Consider the following 21,499-nt stretch of genomic DNA (forward strand, 5'->3'; position numbering starts at 1 on the left):
CAAGCATCGGTATGTCGTGGGAGTGTGTAATTTCCTCGGTTCTGCCTCGTAACAGCAATAATTTGAAGCGACGGAGGTTAAAACCCTTGGACAACTCCGTGTTACAGCTGTGTGAGGGAATGCCGACCCAAAGGGCGCGAAGAGGGGAGAGAGGAGGAGAGCTCCGGCCCTTTGGCTCCTCTTTTTATGTTTTTTCCTCCCCCCTGTGCCTGCCCTATGTAAATTGGGCTAGCCAGGAGTGCTGTTTGTTCTACCTGAGGTCCTCACTCTGGTCCTCAGACTTCCCTTTGTTCTATTTTCGCGGACTTTTCCCTCCCTTGCTCCTTTTTCCTATTCTACCTACCTAACAGGTCCGTTGTAGAATTCCCCAGCGATTCCCCTGTGCAGCCAGGTTTGAGAACCAGAGTCAAGAGGGCTTTCGGGTGAATACAGCTGTGCGGAGGTCCCTGAATCGTCTCTGGGGTTGCAGAGACGTGCGAGGTTCCTTCTTGCACAAAGAGGAGTCCAAGTACACAGTATGTTTAATTCAACTCCTGTTAGACGCCCCGGGCCATCTCTGCATAACATGATTAGGCAGCCATTACAGCTGCTGCCAGAGCTGACCTAGCATTTTTGGGTGAAGAAGAAGGGTATTTGTGAGTGTGAAGGTTATTAGTCGCTCAGTCGTGTCCAACTCTTGGCGACCCCGTGGACTGTAGCCCGCCAGGCTCCTCTGTCCATGGGGGTTCTCCAGGCAAGAATACTGGGGTGCATTTTCATGCCCTCCTTTAGGGGATCTTCCCAACCTAGGATCAAACCCAGGTCTCCCACACTGCAAGCAAATTCTTTACCATCTGATCCACCAGGGAAACACAAGAATACTGGAGTGGGTAGCCTAGCCCCTCTCCAGGGGATCTTACCAACTCCGGGATCGAATCCGGGTCTCCTGCATTACAGGCAGACTCTTTATTGTCTGAGCCACCAGAGAACAAGAAAATGTGTTTCTCCTCTGCGTGCCTGTCTCCTGCCCCCCCCCCCACCCCAAGAAAAAAATCCACCTCAATCCTGGATTTTTCAAGGGACGTCCCAGTAAACAAAATTTAAAGATGCAAGGGTACATTACCCATGGGAGAAGTTGGGTCAGACACTTTATATGGTTGGTCACAGTATACTTCCCTGAGAAAGTCACGATTTTAAACATTGGGTCTCATTACAGCACTGCTCTAAGGACTGAAACGCTTTGTCGATCCCCGTGCTCTGATACTTTAAAACTGAGGTATAGGACTTCGCTGGAGGCACAGTGGATAAGAATCTGCCTGCGACTGCAGATGGCATGGGTTCAATTCCTGGTCCGGGATGATTCCACATCCCTTGGAGCAGATAAGCCCTGAGCCACGACTACAGGGCCTGAACACCTACAGCAGATGCTCTGAAACCAGAGAAGCCGTTGCAGTGAGAAGGCCGTGCACCACGATGAACGGGATCCTACCCTCTCTGCAACTAGAGAAAGCCAGCATACAGCAACAAAGACCCAGGGCAACCAACAATGAATAAATTTTTTAAATTGAGGTATAAAATTCAGACAGTAAAGTAACACGCAGAATCTCAAGCTTAATTTTTAAACAGATATTCATTTTAATAACCATTACCCAGATTAAGATAGAAAATACTTCCAGCACCCTAAAATGTGATCTCATGTCCCTTCCCAGTCCATATCCCCTCCCCTGCAGTGAGCCTCTATCCTGACTTCTATCAGCATCAGTTAGTTCTGCCTGCTCTTGAACTTCATGTAAGCGAAATTACACATTATTTTCTGTTTGTGCCTCACCTCTAACTCAATGTAGCATCTGTAAGATTTCGGCCATACAATCATATGTCTCTCTTGTGCACTTTTCTTTATTGCTGTCTAGTGTGTGATTATATAAATCAGCCGTAGTGCATTTGTCTGTGCTCCTGTTGATGAACTTGTGGGTTGTTTCCAGTTTGGGCTATTATGATAACACTGTGATGTATATTATTGTACATACGTTATCCTGGTTTTTGCTTTTGAAAACATTATACATATATGGAATATTAAGAAATTACATGGAAAAGGAGATGGGTTCTTAGAGAAGAATCTGCTTCCTGGATGGGATTTTTTTTTTATTAGATTTTATGAATAATTGTGTAACTGCATGATTCCATTTAAATCACATTCTGAAAATGACAAAATTATAGCGATGAGAGAAAGGATTAATGAGATTGCCTAGGGTTAGAGTTGGTGTGGAGAGGGAGGGAAGTGTGCCTGAGGGAATAACAGGAGGCGGATCTTTGTGTGGGAGAAATGGTTCCCTGTCCTGACTGTGGGTGGAGGTTTTACACAAATCTAAGCTGTCATAATACCATACAAGCCATCATATCAAGGCCAATTTCCTTGTTGTGATATTGCATATAGTTATGTAAGATTTAGCGCTCAGTGGATAAATCTTGGGTAAAATGTAACCTTCAGTACCCTTTCTGTACTGCTTATGTAACTTCCTATAAACCTAGAGTTATTTCAAAATGAAGTTTTAAAAATCAGTACAAAGCAAACAGAAAAAAATAACATATTTAACACACCTAATCCATGACAGTTGCTCAATAACAATGAAGTGTTGTTTTCTTTTTAGATTTCTATTTATTAGGGCAAAGTTTAAAAGTACAGAAAACTTTTCCTGCGGGAGCCGCCGGGTTGAGAGGAGCGTGGCCTTCTCCTCCCCCCACGACGGCGTGTGCTCATCCACTGATACCAGTGTACTCCCAAAAGGGGGGGTCATCTGGCAAAAAATGCCACTTTGCCTGCTGTGTTCCAGGCTCCCATTAGACCCGATATCGTGAACTTGGTTCACGCCAGCTTGCGCAAAAGCAACAGACAGCCCTCTGCTGTCAGTGGCTCAGCAGCTCATCAAACCCTCGGGGTACCAGCAGAGCTGTGGCTCGAATTCCCAGGGTTTGAGGTGGCGGGACTCCCCGTTCCGGCCAGTGTGCTTCTGGAAATATGGGTCTTGGGGGCCGCCTGTTTGCACCAACCAGGACCTGGCAACGTTGGCACCGCAGAGCAAATACATCTGCGGTGTATTCCGTCTGTTCTGCGCCGGCTGCCTCGGCCCCACCAGCGCTGGTCATGCCTAAAGGTCATCGTGTAGAAGGAGTTCCTGCACTCCCTTTGGTGGCTGAAGATAAAGCTGAAGGCTACAAGAAGACCAAGGAGGCTGTTTCGCTTCTGAAGAAACAGAAGGTCTGGAATGATATCACAAAGGTCTGCGCTGCTCGGGGAATGGGAGCTGGCCAAGGTGAAATGAGAAGCCATATCCAGCGCAGCGGCCCCTGCCTCATGGATAATGCGGACAATGGTATCATCAAGGCCTTCAGAAACATCCCTGGAATCATTCCGCTTAATATAAGCAAGCTGAACAATTTTGAAACTTGCTCCTGGCGGTCGTGCGGGATGTTTCTGCATTTGGACTGAAAGCGCTCCCCGAAAGTCAGGTGAGCGGTATGGCACTTGGCGTCAAGCAGCCTCCCTCAAGAGTAACTACAGCCTCCCCATGCCTGAGATGCTCAACACAGGCCTCAGCAGACCCTTGAAAAGTCCAGAAATCCAAAGAGCACTCCAAGCACCACGCAAGAAGATTCATCGCAGAGTCCTGAAGAATCCACTGGAAAACCTGAGACTCCTGTTGACGCTTAATCCACAGCAAGGACCGTGCGCCGGAGCACCACTGCTCGGCAGGCCGAGAGCCGCGAAATCCGCCTGGGTGAGGCGGCGGCAGCACCAGGAGCCACGTCAGATCAGAAGGGGGCTCCGGGCAAGGAGCCTGCGGTGGGGAAAAAGGCTGCAGGGAACCAAGGAACCAGCAGCCGAAAAGAAGCCCGCCCCGGAGGGAAAGTAGGCTGCTGCGCACACTTACATTTGCTTATTCCATAAACGCCAACTTTTTGGGGGCAGCTGATTTGGAATAAAGACCTGAACAGAGAGGCAAGGAGAAGCATGAAAGATAAATAAAAGTCCGGAAAAGTGGCGAGCACAGCGTACTGAACTTCCACATACCAGTCACCCACCACCAGGACTTGACCATTGTCAGCATTTAGCCGTATTTTCTCCATCTAACTGTATCTCTAACAGATGAAGTCTTTTTTCCACAATGCAATTTTCATGCCCTTAAAGTTATAGACATCTTCACGCTAAGGACGGCTGGCAGTCAACAGCATTGCACTGTTCAACCACTGGTGCCCAGATCTGGCTTTCAGATCATGCCAGGCATAAGCCCCCAAGTTTTCATTCCATATTTAAGCTAACTAAAGTGTTTGCTGATTTAATATCTATGTATCGAGCACCCCATGTGACCCAGGCAATTTGCTGGGCCCCGGGCATATAACCATGAACAGGAAACAAAGCTGCTGCCCTCGTGGAGCTTAGAGCCTAGAGAGAAACTCCTGTGACAAAGAAATGGATAAGGTGATTTGGGATTTCAACAAATAGTGTACAAGAAGGAAATAAAATATGCGGAGATGATGGAGAGGAACTCAAGGTCATGGGAGGCCTCCAGGAGGAAATGACATTTGAGAGCAGAAAGTCTTGCAAAGAGCAGGAGCGGAAGAGTGGTAGTCCTGAGTACGGAAAGGAATCAATTTATTGAACAAATTGGAAGGAGGCCAGGGTGGCTGAAGTGGTGGGGATGGTGGGGGGGTTGGGGGAGTCCCCAGCTTTGTCACAGCCCCCCTCACACATTCTCCGAAAGCAGTACCCTTCTTAGACCACAGGATCCCCGGAGAAGGTAAAGAAAGATGTTCTGTTTTTCGGAGCAAAAATCTCAATTCAGCGCAAAAATTTGTTCCACGCCTACTATGTCCCGGTCACTTCGCTCAAAATAGAGCTCGGTTTGGTATCATCTGGACTCGTGAGCCGTCAGCTTGGACCATCTCCCTTCTCTCCGCCCCTCCCCCACTGCATCCATCGGGGGCCCCCGAGACAGGTCCCCACGGCAGCTGTCCCCTCGCCCCCTCCCTCGCCCAGCCTCCTGCAGCTGCTTCAGTCCGAGGACGGGTAAAGGGGCTGTTGGAAGGCGCGTGGAGGGCAGGAAGGTGCAGGACCTGGGCTCTGCTCGGTCGGGGAGGCCGGCCAGCCGGTGGCCACGCTCCACAGGGGCCCGCAGACGCCGTGAGGGCCGCCGGGCCAGGCGAGGACGCGGGGAAGGAGACGGGCACAGGACGGACGCGGGCCCGGGCAGGCGGGAGGGCCCGGCAGTGATTGGAAGGTGCCACCTGTCGGCGCTCCTCGGGAAACCTGAGCCTCCCCGTCCAGGGGGAGTGTTGTACCAACAGGATAGTAAACAATGCTGGTCCGTGGCCCCAGGCCCTTGCAGTGGGGGGGTGGGGGGAAGGTGGGGGCTAGAAGCCCGGGGGCTTAAAGACAGCCCGGGAGAGACAGCGCTCAGCTCGAGGAAGGAGGCGGCTCCAGGACCCCAGACAGAGGCCCCGCAGGTAGGCGAAGCCCTGCTCCCCTTTCCAAGCGGCCCCTCCGTCTGCCGACCCCTCTGCCCACCTCCAAGGGCAGGAGCCTCTGAGCAGCGCCCCCCGGTTGGAGAAATCCTCTCCGACTGTCCATCACTATGTCGACTCTTTTGAGCCAGAGGTTGGAGACTCAGCCCTGGGGTGTTCAGCAGAGTTGCCCGCAGGTGGCCACCCACCAGGACCTGATGGGCAGAGAGGGCCTCGCAGACTTCCGAGTCCAGTTGGGGTGGGAGGCGGCATCTCTAAGCAGCTGAGACAGGCATCTCCGAGGGATGTCGCTGGCTGGAGGACCACCGGGAGGCAGGCCGAGCAGCAGAGGTCGTGAGGTGTCAGCAGAGCCCCCAGCACTGTCTCCACTCTGTGGGGCTCGGAACTCGGGCTCCTGGCTACTCTGCCTTCCCTTCTGCCAAGACAAACAGGAAGAGACGGGAGCTGCCGCAGGGGACACAAAACCGGGGCGGAGTGAAGGCTTCCTGGGCAAGGCAGTGGGACAGAGGCTACCGCGTACTTGGAAGTGAGAGCCGACCTCCTCAGCCACGTCCGACTGCCCTCCTGGGGTCCCCCTCACCCCCGCCAGGCGCCTCCCACGGGACGCTGGCTGAGGAGCTGGTAGGGGGCAGCATCTCCGGCAGAAGCTGTGGACTGGTCCTCAGGGGACCTGGGTTCTCCATACAGTTTGGCCATTTAATTGTCCTAAGCACCACTGTAGTCAAGGGCCTTCCACTCCCCAAGCCTCAAATTCCTCCATCTGTAAAACGGGGCCAGTAAGGCCTATTCCGAGGGGTTAGAGTGAGGAAGCAGGGAGGCATAGGAGGGTGCCGCAGTAAGCTGTAGAATTGTTCATGCTGCGGTGTGTGTTAGTCACTCAGTCGTGTCTGAATCTTTGCGACCCCGTGGACTTTAGCCCGCCAGGTTCCTCCGTCCATGGGATTCTCCAGGCAAGAATACTGGAGTGGGTTGCCGTTTCCTTCTCCAGGGGATCTTCCTGACCCAGGGATCAAACCCAGGTCTCCTGCACTGCAGGCAGATTCTTTACCATCTGAGCTATAGGGAAGTCACTGCTGGGGTGGGTGGTGGTATCCTAGCATCTCAGTATTCTGCATTTCTTCATTCCTTGGCTGTTTCTGACAGGCCTGGAGGGTGGAGAGCTGAGGTGAGGAACACGCAGGATGGCTGAGGGGCGGTGTGCGCATGTGTGCGCGTGTGTGTACGCCTGCCCTTCCCCTCCACCGGACTGTGTGTGGAGCCTGGACGAAGGGTAAGACGGCTGCGGGGCTCAGCTCTGTCTTAGCCTCTGACTGCCACACTGTGAGGCATGAAGAGGGCTCATCATCTTACCGGTGTTCAGTTTTCTTTGCCTTGTCTTACCAACTAAATGCCCTCCTGGCTGAGTCAGGACCTTAATCTGGCCCAGGGCAGGGCAGAAGCCAACCTACACCGTTCAAGCTGATGTAGGCTGAGTCCTCCTTCCGTGCCAGGAACGCCCCCAAATCCGTTCTATGCATTGGCTTTCTTAACCCTCCACCATCCCTGTGAGGTGAGACCTATTTTTATCTCTAGAAGTCAAAACCCAGGCAGGGTAAGAAGCTTGCTCAAGGTCGCAGTGGGAGCTGGGAATCCCCTCGTAGGAAGCTGAAGAATCAGTGATTTTCAGTTGTGCACCATACCACCTTCCCAACAAGAGCGCAAGGCAGGGATGGGGTGTGTGGACCATTTAGACCAGCATCCGCCAAAGTTTCTTCTGCTAAAGGGGGCTTTGCTCAAGAGGGCAGCAGATGCGTCTCAGGGTGGTTGTTCAGTCGCTCAGTCGTGTTCGACTCTTTGCGACCCCATGAACTGCAGCACGCCAGGTCTCCCTGTCCTTCACCATCTCCCAGAGTTTACCCAAACCCATGTCCATTGAGTCGGTGATGCCATCCAGCCATCTCATCCTCTGTCGTCCACTTCTCCTCCCGCCTTCAATCTTTCCCAGCATCAGGGTCTTTTCCAATGAGTCAACTCTTTGCATCAGGTGGCCAGAGTGTTGGAGCTTCAGCTTGAGCATCAGTCCTTCCAATGAACACCCAGGATTGATCTCCTTTAGGATGGACTGGTTGGATCTCCTTGCAGTCCAAGGGACTCTCAAGAGTCTTCTCCAGCACCACAGTTCAAAAGTACTGTATCAATTCTTCGGTACTCAGCCTTCTTTGTGGTTCAACTCTCACATCTGTACCAGGGAAGCGTGTGGAAAACTAGGGCCTCCTAAGACATTAATAGGGCTTCCCAGGTGGTGTCAGTGGTAAAGAACCCACCTGCCCATGCAGGAGGAGAAGGAGACTTGGGGCAGAGACTACCTCAGGATAGATAAAGCAAAATGAAAAGAACCCATGAAAAAGAAAATCCAAGGCCAAATATGTTTGGAGAAAAACGAGTTAAAGGAAGCTAAACAAACTTAAGATTTCTTTACTATGGGGTATCTGGACTCTAAGTGCTAATGAAGCTCTAAGACTCTAAAATGGTTAAGAGTAGGCTGTTTTTGGAAGAATCATAGCCAGTGAACACCCTCCTGTCCCCAGTGCAGCCCTCATTAATGTCTCATTCACTCACTCGGTCACGTCCGACTCTTTGTGGCCCCATGGACTGCAGCCCCCATGGACTGTAGCCCACCAGGCTCCTCTGCCCGTGGAGTTTTCCAGGCAAGAATACTGGAGTGGGGTCCCAGTTCCTTCTCCAGGGGATCTTCCAGACCCAGGGATCAAACCCAAGTCTCTTTCGCCTCCTGCATTGGCAGGTGGGTTCTTTACCACTGGCACTAGCTGGGAAGCCCTATGAATGTCTTAGGAGGCCCTAGTTTTCCACAGCTTCCCTGGTAGCTCAGCTGGTAAAGAATCGACCTGTAACACAGGAGACCCGGTTCAATTTCCTATGTCAGGAAGATCCCCTGGAGGAGGGAATGGTTACCCACTCCAGTATTCTTGGGCTTCCTTGGTGGCTCAGCTGGTGAAGAATCCACCTGCAATGCGGGAGACCTGGGTCGGGAAGATCCCTTGGAGGAGGGCGTGGCAACCCACTCCAGTATTTTTGCCTGGAGAGTCCCCACGGACAGAGGAACCTGGTGGGTTACAGTCCATGGGGTTGCAGAGTCGGACACGACTAGAGCACAGCGCAGTTTTCCACAGAACACAGTTCGCTAACTCAACCTCAACCAGTCCCGTCTGTGTTGGAAATGAAGACTCTCCAGAGAGGCAAGGAGATTCGCTCCGGTCCCAGGCTTGGGGCCGAGGTCAGGGCAAGCCCCCAGCTCCCTGCCGATGGGTGCTCCATCTCCCAGCTTCATTGATTTCCCTCCAGCTTTAATTCACTGCTAGAGCTGTGAACCGTGGGCCGTAGTAGGAGCAGTGGAATTGAAGGGCAGCGTGAGCATCTTTGAAAATCCCAGCCCGCTTCCTGGGGAAACGGTGGGAGACTAAACCAGGGACCCCAGGACCCGAATGGCTGGCAGGAACAGGGCCCTGGCCCTCGTACCCGAGTCTTCCTGCCTCCATCCCAACTGCTCAGGTGCCAGGGGTACTGTACCCAGAGTGACGGCCCTGCAGAGAGCGGGAGGTATTTTTAGCCAGTGACAGCAGTGTCTGCTTCTTTTACTGCCTGAGTCATGCTCTGAACACTATTCGGGGATTATTTTCTCAGTAAACAGAGCCCCCAAGAAGGGCAGAAGGATGAAGGAGCTGGCTCTGTCCCCTTACCCAGCTATTTTCGTAGACTGGACAGCATAACCATCCTTCAGTGTCTGTGGGGAATCAGACCCAGCCTCCCTGGAGGACACTAAAATCTGCAGATGCTCTCGTCTCTTCTATGAAATGGTGTAGCATTTGCTGTTAACTGACACAGTCCTTCCTCATACTTTAAGTCAGCTCTAGATCGCTTGTAACACCCAGGACAATGAAAATGTTACGTAAACAATTGTTAATAACAATGTAAATGCTACATAAATAGTTGGAGCGGCTGCAGATTTAAGTTTTGCCTTTTGTACTTTTCTGGGTTTTTTTGTTTTCCAAATATTTTCCATCCGAGGTTGGCTGAATCCACAGAACCCAAGGATATGGAAGGCTGACTGTACATACAGTACTTGAAGAGGAAACCTCACATTAAAGTGTCACGCGCTCCCTTTCCTCCCACCCCCAGCAGCTGGAGGATCAGACTTCCCTGCGGAGGTTAATCAGGGAGAGCACATATCTCTTCTTCACCGAAGGGAACTCTGCCATGCCCAGGGCCAGCTCTTCGGAGCTGGCAGAGACCCAGACCCCATGCAGGCCCAGGGCTCCCCAAATCTCAGGCATCTTTACGCCATCTCCGCAGCTTAGGTATCTTGTATCCTGCTTTCCTGAACATATTCCTTCGAATTAGCTGATTTTAACTTCAATAAGTGTATTTATAACAGAAACTTTATATCACTATTGGAAATGGAAACTCCACGTCACCAGCCAGAAATAGAATGTAACTGTAAAAATAAATCCAACTGGAATCAAAGCAGTCTTATTTGATTCTACCTAGAGATTCCTGTCTGCTTTGGGCTCTGAGCCTGCGGGCCCTGGGGACAGCTATCTCCATCGAAAGGGAAGAGGAGTAACTGTCCAGGGATGCCAGTGTCAAACTGTAACCACCTTGCTGACTCATCCAAAAAGAGGCCAAATCATTGAAAAGGCATGAGGGGACTCAGCGTTCTTGTTTTTTTAAGTGTTTTTGTTTATTTGCCTTTAGCTGTGCTGGGTCTCTGCTGCTGTGTCCAGGCTTTCTCTAGTGGCAGCGAGTGGGATACTCTTCCCTGCGATGCCCAGGGCTTCTCCTGTGATGGCTCGCGGGCTCAGGAGTGCGGGCTCAGTAGTCCTGGTCCAAGGACTTAACTGCCCCTCAGCATGTGGAATCTTCTCGTACCAGGCATCGAACCCGTGTCCCCTGCATTGGCAGGCAGATTCTTAACGACTGGACCACCAAGCAAGTCCTGACCCAGTGTTCTTTAAAGCCCAAGTCACAACCGGCAGAGGACCCTTCGGTGGACAGCAAGTGAACATAGCCGGCCCAACACCGCCTTTGGGGGAAGTGGTGCCCTCCCCTCATTTAGCCAGACGGAAAGTGGGTGTTGTTGCCTCATGTCCAAGCAATGGCGACCCCGAGACTGAACTGAAGGTGTCCAGACTCCAGGGCCTTCACCTGGAGAAAGGGGGCATGACCGGCTGTGTCTGTCTTCTCTTTCCAGAGATGGAGCAGAAGGCGGGGAAGCCCTCTGAGGACGGGGCCACTGTCCCCCCAGCCGCGGAGGCCCCGGAGGCCGCGGGAGGCGGCGGCTCTGTGGAGGAGGCGGCCGCAGGCCCCGCCGAGAGCGCCGCCAGAGCGGGCGAGCAGGAGCGGGCCCCGGCCGAGGACGGCGTTCCCGCTGAATGCCAGGCAGACGGGCTGGGTGAGGTCAAGGCGGAATCCCAAGGGGAGGCTGGCCTTCAGCAGGAAGACAGCGGGCAGGGAGAGACCACCGCGGCCCCTGGGAAGACCGACAGGAGAGACCAGACCCACTCTGAGCCCGCGGGGGCGGAGAGAGAAGGGGAGACCGCGTCGGCCTCTGAGAAGCCGAGGGCTGACGAGAAAGAGGCCAGGCCTGGGTCTAGGGAGAGCGTCGACGCGAGCGGAGAGGCCCAGGCCGAGCTGAAGCAGGCTTCCGCGGCGCAGGAGGCCGAGGCTGGAGGCAGGGAGGCCGAAGGGAAGGGCGAGGCCGCCGCGGCCCCTCAGGAGGCGGGCGGCAAGGCGGAGAAGCCCCAGGCTGCAGCCCAGGAGGAAGCCGGCGCTCCAGCGGCCCAGCCGGACTCTCCGAAGAAGGCCGCCGGGGCGGAGGAGGCCACGCCCGAGCCACAGGAGGAGGAGGCGACGGAGGGGGTGGTGAGTGCGGAAGCGGGGAGGAGGGCGGGGGCCCCACGGCGGCCCAGAGTCGCCCCCAGAGCCCCCGGGCCGCTTTATTCCTCCGGGAAAGTCTCAGAGCCTGGGTGGGAGGCGGAGGGCCGGGGGAGCCGTGCTCTGGCCCCGGGCTGCCTTCCAGATCTTTCTGAAGCGCTCGCAGAGCCTCGGGCAGGCACGAGCCCACCCAGCGCGTACCTTCCAGGAGCCGGGCGGCCCTGCTGACGAGCAGGACGAGGGTGCAGGGGCCGAGGCCGAGGACGGGGCGGGGGGGCCTCCCAGCTCCCCGGAGGTATGGCCCGAGAGCCCCACGGAGGAGGGCGGCAGCACCAGCCCAGGTGAGGGGGCGCCCCGGGGGGTGTGGGGGGCGGCCGGGGCATGCGGGGTGGGGGGGGTGCCCGAGGGCCCACCTGCTGCAGGGTCCGCCCGGGGGCGTGGGGGGCGTCCGGGGGAGGGGGCCAGGACCCCACTTGCTTCAGGGCCCACCCAAGGGCGTGGGGGGCATGGGGGGCCAGGACCCCACCTGCTTCAGGCCCCCCGGGGGGTGTGGGGGGGCGCACCACGATTGCCCTGCTTCCCTCCCTCCTGTTCCTCTCCCTCAGAGGGGCTGAGCCCAGACACCGCGGCTTCTGAAGAGCCAGGTCCTTCAGCCAGGTAATGTCCAACGCTGGAGCCCCGGCTCCCCCCCAGCCATCACCACCTGCTCCCTTCAGAGCCTGCTGTCCCCTGAGACTGGGCCTCCAGCATCTGGGCTCCGGATATGCCAGAATATTGCTGCCCCCTAGCTCAGGGCAGAGCCGGGGAAAGGAGAAGCGCTGGAGTGGGGAGCAATAGGCGGTGGGGCCTCCCTGGTTGCCCCCCCCCACCCAGTGCTGAAGGAGCCTCCTCCCCAGCACCCCCAGGACTCTCCATGGGAGCCCCCAGCCTTGTCTGTCCCCGCAGTCTCAGCATCACCGGTCAGGCGCGAGCAGAAAGCCTGCGTTTGGACAGCGACGCTGCCTGTTGCTGTGTTGGTCGCTAGGCTGGTCGTGTCTGACTCTTTGGGACCCCATGGACCCTAGTCCACCAGGCTCCTCTGTTCATGGGATTTCCCAGGCAAAAACACTGGAGAGGGTTTGCCATCTCCTCCTCCAGGGGCTCTTCCTGACCCAGGGATGGCACTCGAGTCTCCTGCCTTAGCAAACAGATTTTTTTTTTTTTTTTTAACCACTGAGCCACCAGGGAAGCCCCAGCTGTGTGACTGTGGCTACATCCCTTCCCCCTCCTCCCCTGGGAAGTGGGCACGGTCAGGGTACCTGCCTCATAGGCTTCTTGTGAGGCTCAAATGACATCTGTGTATAAAGCACTCAGCTGACGCCTGATGCCTGAAAGGTGCTGGATGACACGAGAGCCTTCCTCTTGCCAGGGCACAAATTTTGTCGTTAGAAGCTGCTGCTGCTGCTAAGTCGCTGCAGTCATGTCCGACTCTGTGCAGCCCCATAGACGGCAGCCCACCAGGCTCCTCTGTACCTGGGATTCTCCAGGCAATGCATGAAAGTGAAAAGTGAAAGTGAAGTTACTCAGTCGTGCCCGAGTCTTAGCGACCCCATGGACTGCAGCCCACCAGGCTCCTCCATCCATGGGATTTTCCAGGCAAGAGCACTGGAGTGGGGTGCCATTGCCTTCTCCAGTCATTAGAAGAGTCTTCCTTTATTTCGAGCTGAAAGTCACCTCCATGTGACCTTCTTAGGGAAAGGTACCTGGTGAGCGTTCACATTCCCCTTCTTACAGAGCCTTAGACCCACCTTGCCAGGTACCTATTCCCATTATACAGACAAGCAAGCTGAGGCTCAGAGAAGTGACATGACAGTCCCAAGCTGTTGTTCAGTCACTAAGTCACACCTGATTCTTTGCGACCCCATGAACCGCAGCACGCCAGGCCTCCCCGTCCTTCACCAACTCCTGGAGTTTTCTCAAACTCATGTCCATGGAGTCAGTGACGCCATCCAACCATGTCATCCTCTGTCGTCCCCTTCTCCTCCCGCCTTCAATCTTTCCCAGCATCAGGGTCTTTTCAATAGTCAGTTCTTCCCATCAGGTGGCCAAAGCATTGGAGTTTCAACTTCAGCATCAGTCCCTCCAAAGACTATTTAGGGTTGGTTTCCTTTAGGACGGACTGGTTTGACACTCCCAAGATTACCTGGCAAATAAGAGGCCTAGGCAGGATTCGAACTCAGGTCGACCTCAGATGTGCCCTAGTTCTGACCTAGGCAGTCGGACTGAACCTGTCTTCCTTCTCAGCGCCTCCCAGGGCTGGGCCCGAAGGCACGTGTGTGAGGTGGGCCGAAGCTCGGTAGCCTCTTGGGCGGTAGGGACCACTGCCCAGCCAGCCTCCTCCCTGTAGGGGCGGGTTCCAGCCCCTCTCACGCTCCTCTGAACGTTTCCAAGCAGTGACTCTTCGCCCAGTGATGTGCCCCAGAGCCCCACGGAGGCCCCTCCGCCAGAGGAGAAGAAGAAGGAGAAGGCACCAGAGCGCAGGGTGTCCGCCCCTACCCGGCCCCGGGGACCCCGAGCTCAGAACCGCAAGGCCATCGTGGACAAGTTTGGAGGGTAGGATTCAGGCGAGGGGCTGGCGGGGCGGAATTGGTGGGAGGATGGGCTGGGGGAGAGACAGCCCGAGCCCCAGAGGGACATCTGATGCCCTCCCTACCCGGGGAGGACTGCCGTCTGGTGGACCCCGCCCCCCGGGAGGACTGCCGTCCGATGGGAGTCCCCCCCACACACCGGGAGGACTGCCGTCTGGTGGACCCCGCCCCCCGGGAGGACTGCCGTCCGATGGGAGTCCCCCCCACACACCGGGAGGACTGCCGTCTGATGGACCCCGCCCCCCGGGAGGACTGCCGTCCGATGGGAGTCCCCCCCACACACCGGGAGGACTGCCGTCTGATGGACCCCGCCCCCCCCGGGAGGACTGCGGTCTGATGGGAGTCCCCCCCCACACACCGGGAGGACTGCCGTCTGATGGACCCCGCCCCCCGGGAGGAAGGCCGTCCGATGGGAGTCCCCCCCACACACCGGGAGGACTGCCGTCTGATGGATCCCCCGCCCCGCCCCGGCGCGCAGGGCGGCCGCGGGCCCCACGGCACTGTTCCGGAACACCAAGGCGGCCGGCGCGGCGGTGGGTGGCGTTCGCAACATGCTGCTGGAGTGGTGCCGCGCCATGACCAGGAACTACGAGGTGCGCGCGGCGGGGACGGCGGCCAGGCCGGGGGTCCGGCGGGCCGGGACGGCGGCCGTGCTGGGGTGGGGGGCGGGGGTCCGACAGGCCCCTGATGCGGCTCCCGCCCCCGCAGCACGTGGACATCCAGAACTTCTCCTCGAGCTGGGGCAGCGGCATGGCCTTCTGCGCGCTCATCCACAAGTTCTTCCCCGACGCCTTCGACTACGCGGCGCTGGACCCCGCGCAGCGCCGCCACAACTTCACGCTGGCCTTCTCCACCGCAGAGTAAGCCGGGCGGGGGCCGCCGAGCGCCGGGGACTGGGGCCGGGGCCCCGGGAGGGCGGGTCAGGCCGAGCCCGTGGCCACACCTCCTTGAATCCAACAGGTGCTTCCCGGATGCGGGGAACTGTCTGAGGACGGGGCAGTGGGCGAAACCCACAAAATCCCCGCTGCCCGTGACGCCTATTCTATTTTATAGTATTTTATTTTTTGGCCGTGCCCCGTGGCATGTTCCTCAACCAGGGACTAAACCTTCACTCTTGGCGTTGGAAGCACAGAGTCTAAATCACTGGCCCACCAGGAAACTCCCGTGACTCCCATTCTAAAGAGACAGATAGCAAATACACATATATGCAGAATAAACTATGAGGAGACAGGCAGGGAACATGCAGGCGGGTGAGAGATACAGGAGGGGAAGACTGGGAGTTTGCGATAGGGACTCCCTATCACAGTGCCTAACCCGTGGCAAACATTTCAAACAAACAAGAATCTTAGCTGCTGTTCTATACTAAAATGAATGATATCACAATTGTTATGTATTTTTAAAATTTACTTATTTTTGGCTGCACGGACTTTCTCCAGTTGTGATGAGCAGGGTTTCCTCTTCCTCATGTAGTGCCCAGGCTTCTCTTGTCCAGGCTCTAGGCTCTTGGGCTTCAGCAGTGTGGCTGGCCCACAGACTTAGTTGCCCCGAGGCATGTGGAATCACCCCAGACCAGGGACTGACCCCATGGTCCCTGCACTGACAGGCGGATTCCCAATCACAGGACTGCCAGGGGAGCCCCTGTGATGATCCTTGTTATTCGATATGGGACCTGGAGGGAGATTTATTGCTGAGGTTCACACAGCTGGGTGCCAGGACTAGACAAGCAGGAGGGGCATGAGGAGCAGCGGAGCCCAGGGAAGACCCTGAGAGGTGAACACAAGGCTGCCGGGTGGTGGGGAGCGGAGGCACCCTCCCCACCAAAGCCCCAAAGCCGGACTCGGCCAAAGGCTTCCACCTCTCCCCCGGGGAGGCCGGCCGGTCCCCCAGTGGCCTTGAGGCTCCCAGGGGGCTCATCCTGGGCCACTCTTCCTTTCCTGCCTGGGGGAGGCTTCTGGGCCACCCAGTCTGGGCAGAGGGTGTCGTCCATGAGGACAGCTCTGGGGCCTGGGAAGGGACGGCTGAGGGTGCTTCTGAAGGCCCGGAGGAGGGAACAAGTCCCTGGGGATGCTGGCAGCGTTTTGGTTCGGGAGGCTGAGCCCTCTGATCGAGTTCAGGCCTGGCCACCAACCCGCGGGGAAGCCCGGGGAAGCCACCCTCCCCTCTCTGGGTCTACATGTCCCCACTGGCAAAAATACTGACTGGTGCTTTTCAAATGGGTCCCCCACCCCACCGGCATCTTCCTCAAACAAAACAGTAAGTGGATGCCCAACACAGGAAACAGATTTAAGGGCAGCCTTTTTAGGCTGGGAGGGGCTCCCGGGGCACCCCAGGTCAGTCCAACCCCCTTCCTAAGATGGTCCTGAAGCACGTCTCCCGGCCCTCGGGCACCGAGGAGCCCATCTGAAAACTCCCAGACTTGGTGCTGCAGAAGGGCTTCCCAGGTGGCTCAGTGATCTAAAAAAACCCGCCTGCCAGTGCAGGAGACGCCAAGAGACCCGGGTTCAATCCCTGGGTTGGGAAGATCTCCTGGAGGTGGTGGTTTAGTCTCTAAGTCGTGTCCGACTCCTGAGACCCATGGACTGTAGCCCACCAGGCTCCTCTGTCCATGGGATGCTCCAGGCAAGAGTACTGGAGTGGGTTGTGGTTTCCTTCTCCAGGGGATCTTTCCGAGCCAGGGATTGAATCCGGGTCTCCTGCACTGCAGACAGATTCCTTACCAAAATGGCAACCCACTGCAGTATTCTTGCCTGGAGAATCCCATGGACAGAGGAGCCTGGTGGGCTACAGTCCATGGGGTCACAAGGAGTCGGACACAACTGAGCACGCACGCGTGCATGCGGAGTTGGTGCTCTGGAAGGTCCCTTCGGTTTCACGTTATCCTGCTGTGGGCTGGGGGTAGTGCCCTGGGCTGGGGGTCGGGGTGAAGGGGTCGGGAGCCCTGTGTCCTGCTCTGAGCTCAGAGCACCTTTAAGGGCCATGACAAACCATGGGAACCAAGCGTGATCAGATGCCAGGCGTGCTGCTAAGCGCTTCTCTTGGATCGTCCGATTTGACGGTCACAACGATGCATGTGTGGCTGCAGCAGGGAGTTATGGGAGGCTAGTGCAGGAGGGTGTGGCCGACCCGGCCCTGGAAAGGGAAACCGCTGGCCGGGACTGCGAGCTCTCAGTCACCATCAGAAGGGCGTGTGGCTGGGCCCTGACAGGCGTCCCTGGCCTCTGGGCCACGGGTCACTGTCCTCCTGCAGCTGCCAGGCTGTGTGCATGTGGCCATGCTGTGAGGCGTGCGGGATCTTAGTTCTCTGACCACGGGAGACCGGGGGTCACACGTGCGCCCCCACCCTGGGAGCTCCAAGCTCTGACCGCTGGACCACCCGGGAAGTCCCCCTGCCTCGCTCTCTGACCCGCGGCAGCTGACAGAACCTCTCCTAGGGCTGGGTGTGCAGACGATGTGTGCAAAGTAAGGGGCCCGGCCACAGCTGGCTCCCTTCTAGAAGGCTTCTCTGATTCCTCTGAAACAGTCCCGCCCTGGCTCCCCAGGCCCAGCCTCTCCCGGGTGGAAACCGCACCCGGACCCAGAGCCGGGAGCCGACAGCAGGCGGTGGGGGCGGGGAACTCGTCCTGTTCCTCGAAGCCCCTCAGTCTGCGCGCCTCGCCTGCGCCCAGGCCCGTCTGGCTTGGCTGTCGGTCCAGCTGACTCAGCCCTGAGAGGACGCCAGCCAGGACATGATGGCCCCTCCTGCCGGCACCCCGGGCGGCCTGCTGGGACCCAGCTTCAGGGCTGGGATGCCAGGCGCGTCCGGCAGGCCCGCGGTGGAGTCCCCGCTGTGCCGCTCGCTTTGGGCAAACCACCAAGGTGCTGTGAGTCTCCGGCTCCCCTTCTGCCGGCTGAACACAGAGGAGTGGAGGAAACGAGACCAGTCGAGAGAAGGCATTTGGAGCTCCCTGCCGGCCCAGGACTCCAGGCTTTGCCCTGGGCTGGGCTGGCTCAGTCCCTGAGTTGGGGAGCTGAGATCCTGTAAGCTGTGCAGAGCAGCAAAAAAAAAAGGGTAGAGGGAAACATTTGATAAGCCTCCTGGCATGTGGTGGCAAGGCCCCGACAATGCTCAGATCAGATGGTCGGCCTCGGCGATGCCAGGAGTAGCCTGTGCTCCCAAAGAGCAGCTGGGAAGTTAGAGAAACAGGACTTGCTGCTAAGTTCCATGCAGTTGCTCAAGCACTCCTGTCTCAGAACATTTGCACCTGCTGTTTTCTCTGCCTGGAACCCCCTTCCTGCAAATATGTACCCGATTTACTCTCTTTAGGAGAACTTTCCTGAGCTTAAAAGTCCTCTTAAGAGAACTTTTCCTATTAAAAACCTCTTTGAGGAACTCCGGGCTTCCCTGGTGGCTCAGATGCTGAACAGTCTGCCTGCAGTGTTGGAGACCCGGGTTTGATACCTGGATCAGGAAGATCCCCTGGAGGAGGAAATGGCAACCAACTCCAGTGTTCTTGTCTGGAAAATCCCATGGATGGAGGAGCCTGGTCAGCTACAGCTCATGGGTTGCAAAGAGTCAGACACAACCGAGCGACTTGTCTCTTTCTCTCTCTTTTCGGGGAACTCCCTGGGGGTCCAGTGGTTAGGACTCTGCACTCTCATTGCCGAGGGCCCAGGTTCAATCCCTGATGGGGGAACTAAGATCCCAGAAGCTGCGAGGCACTGACAGTAAATAAGTAAATGCCATCACCAACATAATATTACAAAAGCAAACCCCCTTGAACACAGAAACATGTCCTGTCCTTCCCTGCCTTTTTTTTCTCTGTAGTATCTCTCATCCTCTGATGTACCATCAGTTTCTATTTGACGACTGCCTGTTTTCTTCCACGAGAACGTTGATGAGGATGGGGGATTCTTATTTTGTTCAGTGTTGAACTCCCCAGAAGAACGCCTAGCACGCGGCGCCCCTCAGTACACACAGAGCCTGTGGAAGCTGGAGTTGAGGCTGCACGCCCACACTCCAGCCGGGATTAGGGGTCTGTGCTTTTAACTCTTCCTGCGGGGCCTGTCCTTCTGGATGACGGACACGGGCGCACATAGAAGGGTGGTTCACGCAGAACCCCAGACCAGAGGGTCGCCCTCCCACATGCAGACACGTGGGGCAGTGAAAACACGGCTTTGGAGTCAAGCCACGCTGAGTCTGAGTCTTGACTCTGCAGGACCGCAGCTGTCTCATCTGTACAGTGGGATGGTTGCGCCAGACGAAGTCCCAGCGCTGCTGCACGCAGTCCTGCGGGCTTCATCCTCGGGGAGCTGCCCCACCCCGTCCCTTAGCCCCCCACCTCTCACCCCACCCCCTCTGCCCCTCAGGAAACTGGCCGACTGCGCCCAGCTGCTGGAGGTGGACGACATGGTGCGGCTGGCGGTGCCCGACTCCAAGTGCGTCTACACCTACCTCCAGGAGCTGTACCGCAGCCTTGTGCAGAAGGGGCTGGTCAAGACCAAGAAGAAATGAGGGACTGGCCAGTGCTGGCCGGGAGGCGCCCTTCAGCTCCACGGAGGCGGCGGGGCTGGGCAGGCGGCTCCAGTCTTAACTGCATTAAAGGCTGTTTTGTAAAATCCCGTCTGGCTCCTCGGGGCTCCCTCTCTACCCCGCCAGGAGCCTCTCTTGCTCTGGGATAAGCAGCCCCGGCCTCCCACTTTCCTCACCTGATGTGGTTTTCTCAACAACCGTGACAAGCATCTGGGACAGGAGTGTGCTGGGTCTCGTCGCCAAGAAGCTGTGTGTCCCTGGGCCACTGAGCGAACCTCTCTGAGCTTCAGTTCGCCATCTGAACGGGGATAATAGCGGCTCAGAATCCCGCAGGTGCTGTGAGGGTTAAATGGGATCACGTAGATAGTATCACTGGCTCAGTGGTGGTGATTTTGAGCAAACTCTGGGAGACAGTGGGGGACAGAGGAGCCTGGCGTGCTGCAGTCCCCGGGGTCAAAGAGAGTCAGACGCGACTTACTAACAACAGATGACAACAGAGGACAAAAGGCCTCGCCTGGGGCCTGCCACACAAACGTTCTCTAAGCCGTGGCCCAAAGGAACCACATCCTCACGTTTCCAGCCACGGGGGGCACTTGCCCACAGCTTTTTCCCTCTCTCCACACTTCTAGATTAGGGAGTTCCAGGACAGGGACTGCTGTAGAAGATTCTCTAGAACTCCCACTCAAACTAGGCTCGTGGGACCTGGAGGTGATGTCTTTGACTCAAAGATACTCCACGTTCTGTCTCTGAAAAGCCCATGGTTTGGGGATTTCCCTGGCAGTCCAGTAGTTAAGACTCCACACTTCCACTGCAGGGGGGCACGCGTTCAATCCCGAGTCAGGGAGCTAAGATCCTGCATGCTGTGTGGTGAGGCCCAAAAAATGAAAAAGCGCCAGTGGTTTTAGAACCACCGCACCCAGAAGCTCCTCCCTTGTGCTCAGGTAATCCCTCAACGCTGGCTGAGGTTTTGACTTTTCCCACTGCTCACTAGAGATGAGCCCTAGAGCTGAGTACATTGCTGCAGCTGCTTAGGTATTTCTGTCGTGTCCAACTCTGTGCGACCTCGTGGACTGAAGCCCGCCAGGCTCCTCCGTCCATGGGATTCTCCAGGCAAGGATACTGGAGTGGGTCGCCATGCCCTCCTCCAAGGGGATCTTCCCGACTCAAGGACAGAGCCTGGATCTCCTGCCTTGCAGGCAGATTCTTTACCACTGAGCCACCGGGGAAACCCAGAGCTGACTCTAATTTCCTGCTAACAATCCTGTCTGGCTTTATCGGCTGTTGGGAGCATATGCGCTGATGAGAACGGCTCATGAAAACACAGAAATGGAAACCCGCCCGCTTGGCACTGCGGCCAGAGGTGCGGGCTCTGCCCAGATGAGCAGGGTGGACGTGGCAGCCCACCCGACGGCTGCGTTAGCCTTGGCTGCCTCCTGCCTAAGACGGGGGCGTCACTCCTGTGGGGGGGGGTCGACGACCCCTCTGGCTGAGGGTGGCCGGGCCCCTCACAGCCAGCTGTCCCCACAGCGCTTGGGGTCACACAAGGCTCCGCGCCCTGCGAGCCCTCCGTTGATGCGGAAGCAAGCTAAACCCCCAGCCTCCTCCCGATGAGCCACTTGCCCCCTGAGTGAAGGCTCAGGTGGACCCTTGTGTTTAACGGCTGAGCAGACACACAGTCTCCACGGCTTCCCCTGGACTCAAGCTGGACGGGAAGCCCCTCCCGGCGTAAAGCTTGCCCCTAGGAACCCGCCGCCACCAAACGGGGACAGCAGTGGTTTAAGAACCAGGCAGGCAGGGCCCCCTGGTGGCCCAGTGGTTAAGACTCCGCCTTGCAGTGCAAGGGACCCCCGTTCGATCCCCCGTCCGGGAAGATTCCACAGGCCGCGGGGCAACTAAGCCCACGCGCCGTAACTACCGAGCCCATGAGCTGCAG

General features: G+C 56.8%; 1 protein-coding gene and 1 pseudogene across 2 annotated transcripts; both read left to right on the forward strand.

Moving 5' to 3' along the window:
* Nucleotides 1–11: 11 nt before the first annotated feature.
* LOC122703279 lies at nucleotides 12–5,248 on the forward strand (annotated as a pseudogene).
* A 75-nt stretch (nucleotides 5,249–5,323) lies between these two features.
* On the forward strand, nucleotides 5,324–19,655 carry SMTNL1 (smoothelin like 1). Of its 2 annotated transcripts, none has more exons than XM_043913850.1 (8): nucleotides 5,324–5,481; nucleotides 10,748–11,418; nucleotides 11,639–11,771; nucleotides 12,036–12,087; nucleotides 13,861–14,022; nucleotides 14,536–14,650; nucleotides 14,766–14,917; nucleotides 19,404–19,655. In XM_043913850.1, the coding sequence occupies exons 2-8, from the start codon at nucleotides 10,750–10,752 to the stop codon at nucleotides 19,546–19,548; spliced, it is 1,428 nt and encodes a 475-aa protein (XP_043769785.1). In that variant the 5' UTR covers nucleotides 5,324–5,481; nucleotides 10,748–10,749; the 3' UTR covers nucleotides 19,549–19,655. The 2 variants fall into 2 exon arrangements, with proteins under 2 accessions (XP_043769785.1, XP_043769789.1); XM_043913854.1 differs by having other exon boundaries at nucleotides 13,864–14,022.
* The last annotated feature ends 1,844 nt before the right edge of the window (nucleotides 19,656–21,499 follow it).

This window comes from Cervus elaphus, chromosome 1, assembly GCF_910594005.1.
Source record: "Cervus elaphus chromosome 1, mCerEla1.1, whole genome shotgun sequence".
Lineage (NCBI taxonomy): Eukaryota > Metazoa > Chordata > Mammalia > Artiodactyla > Cervidae > Cervus > Cervus elaphus.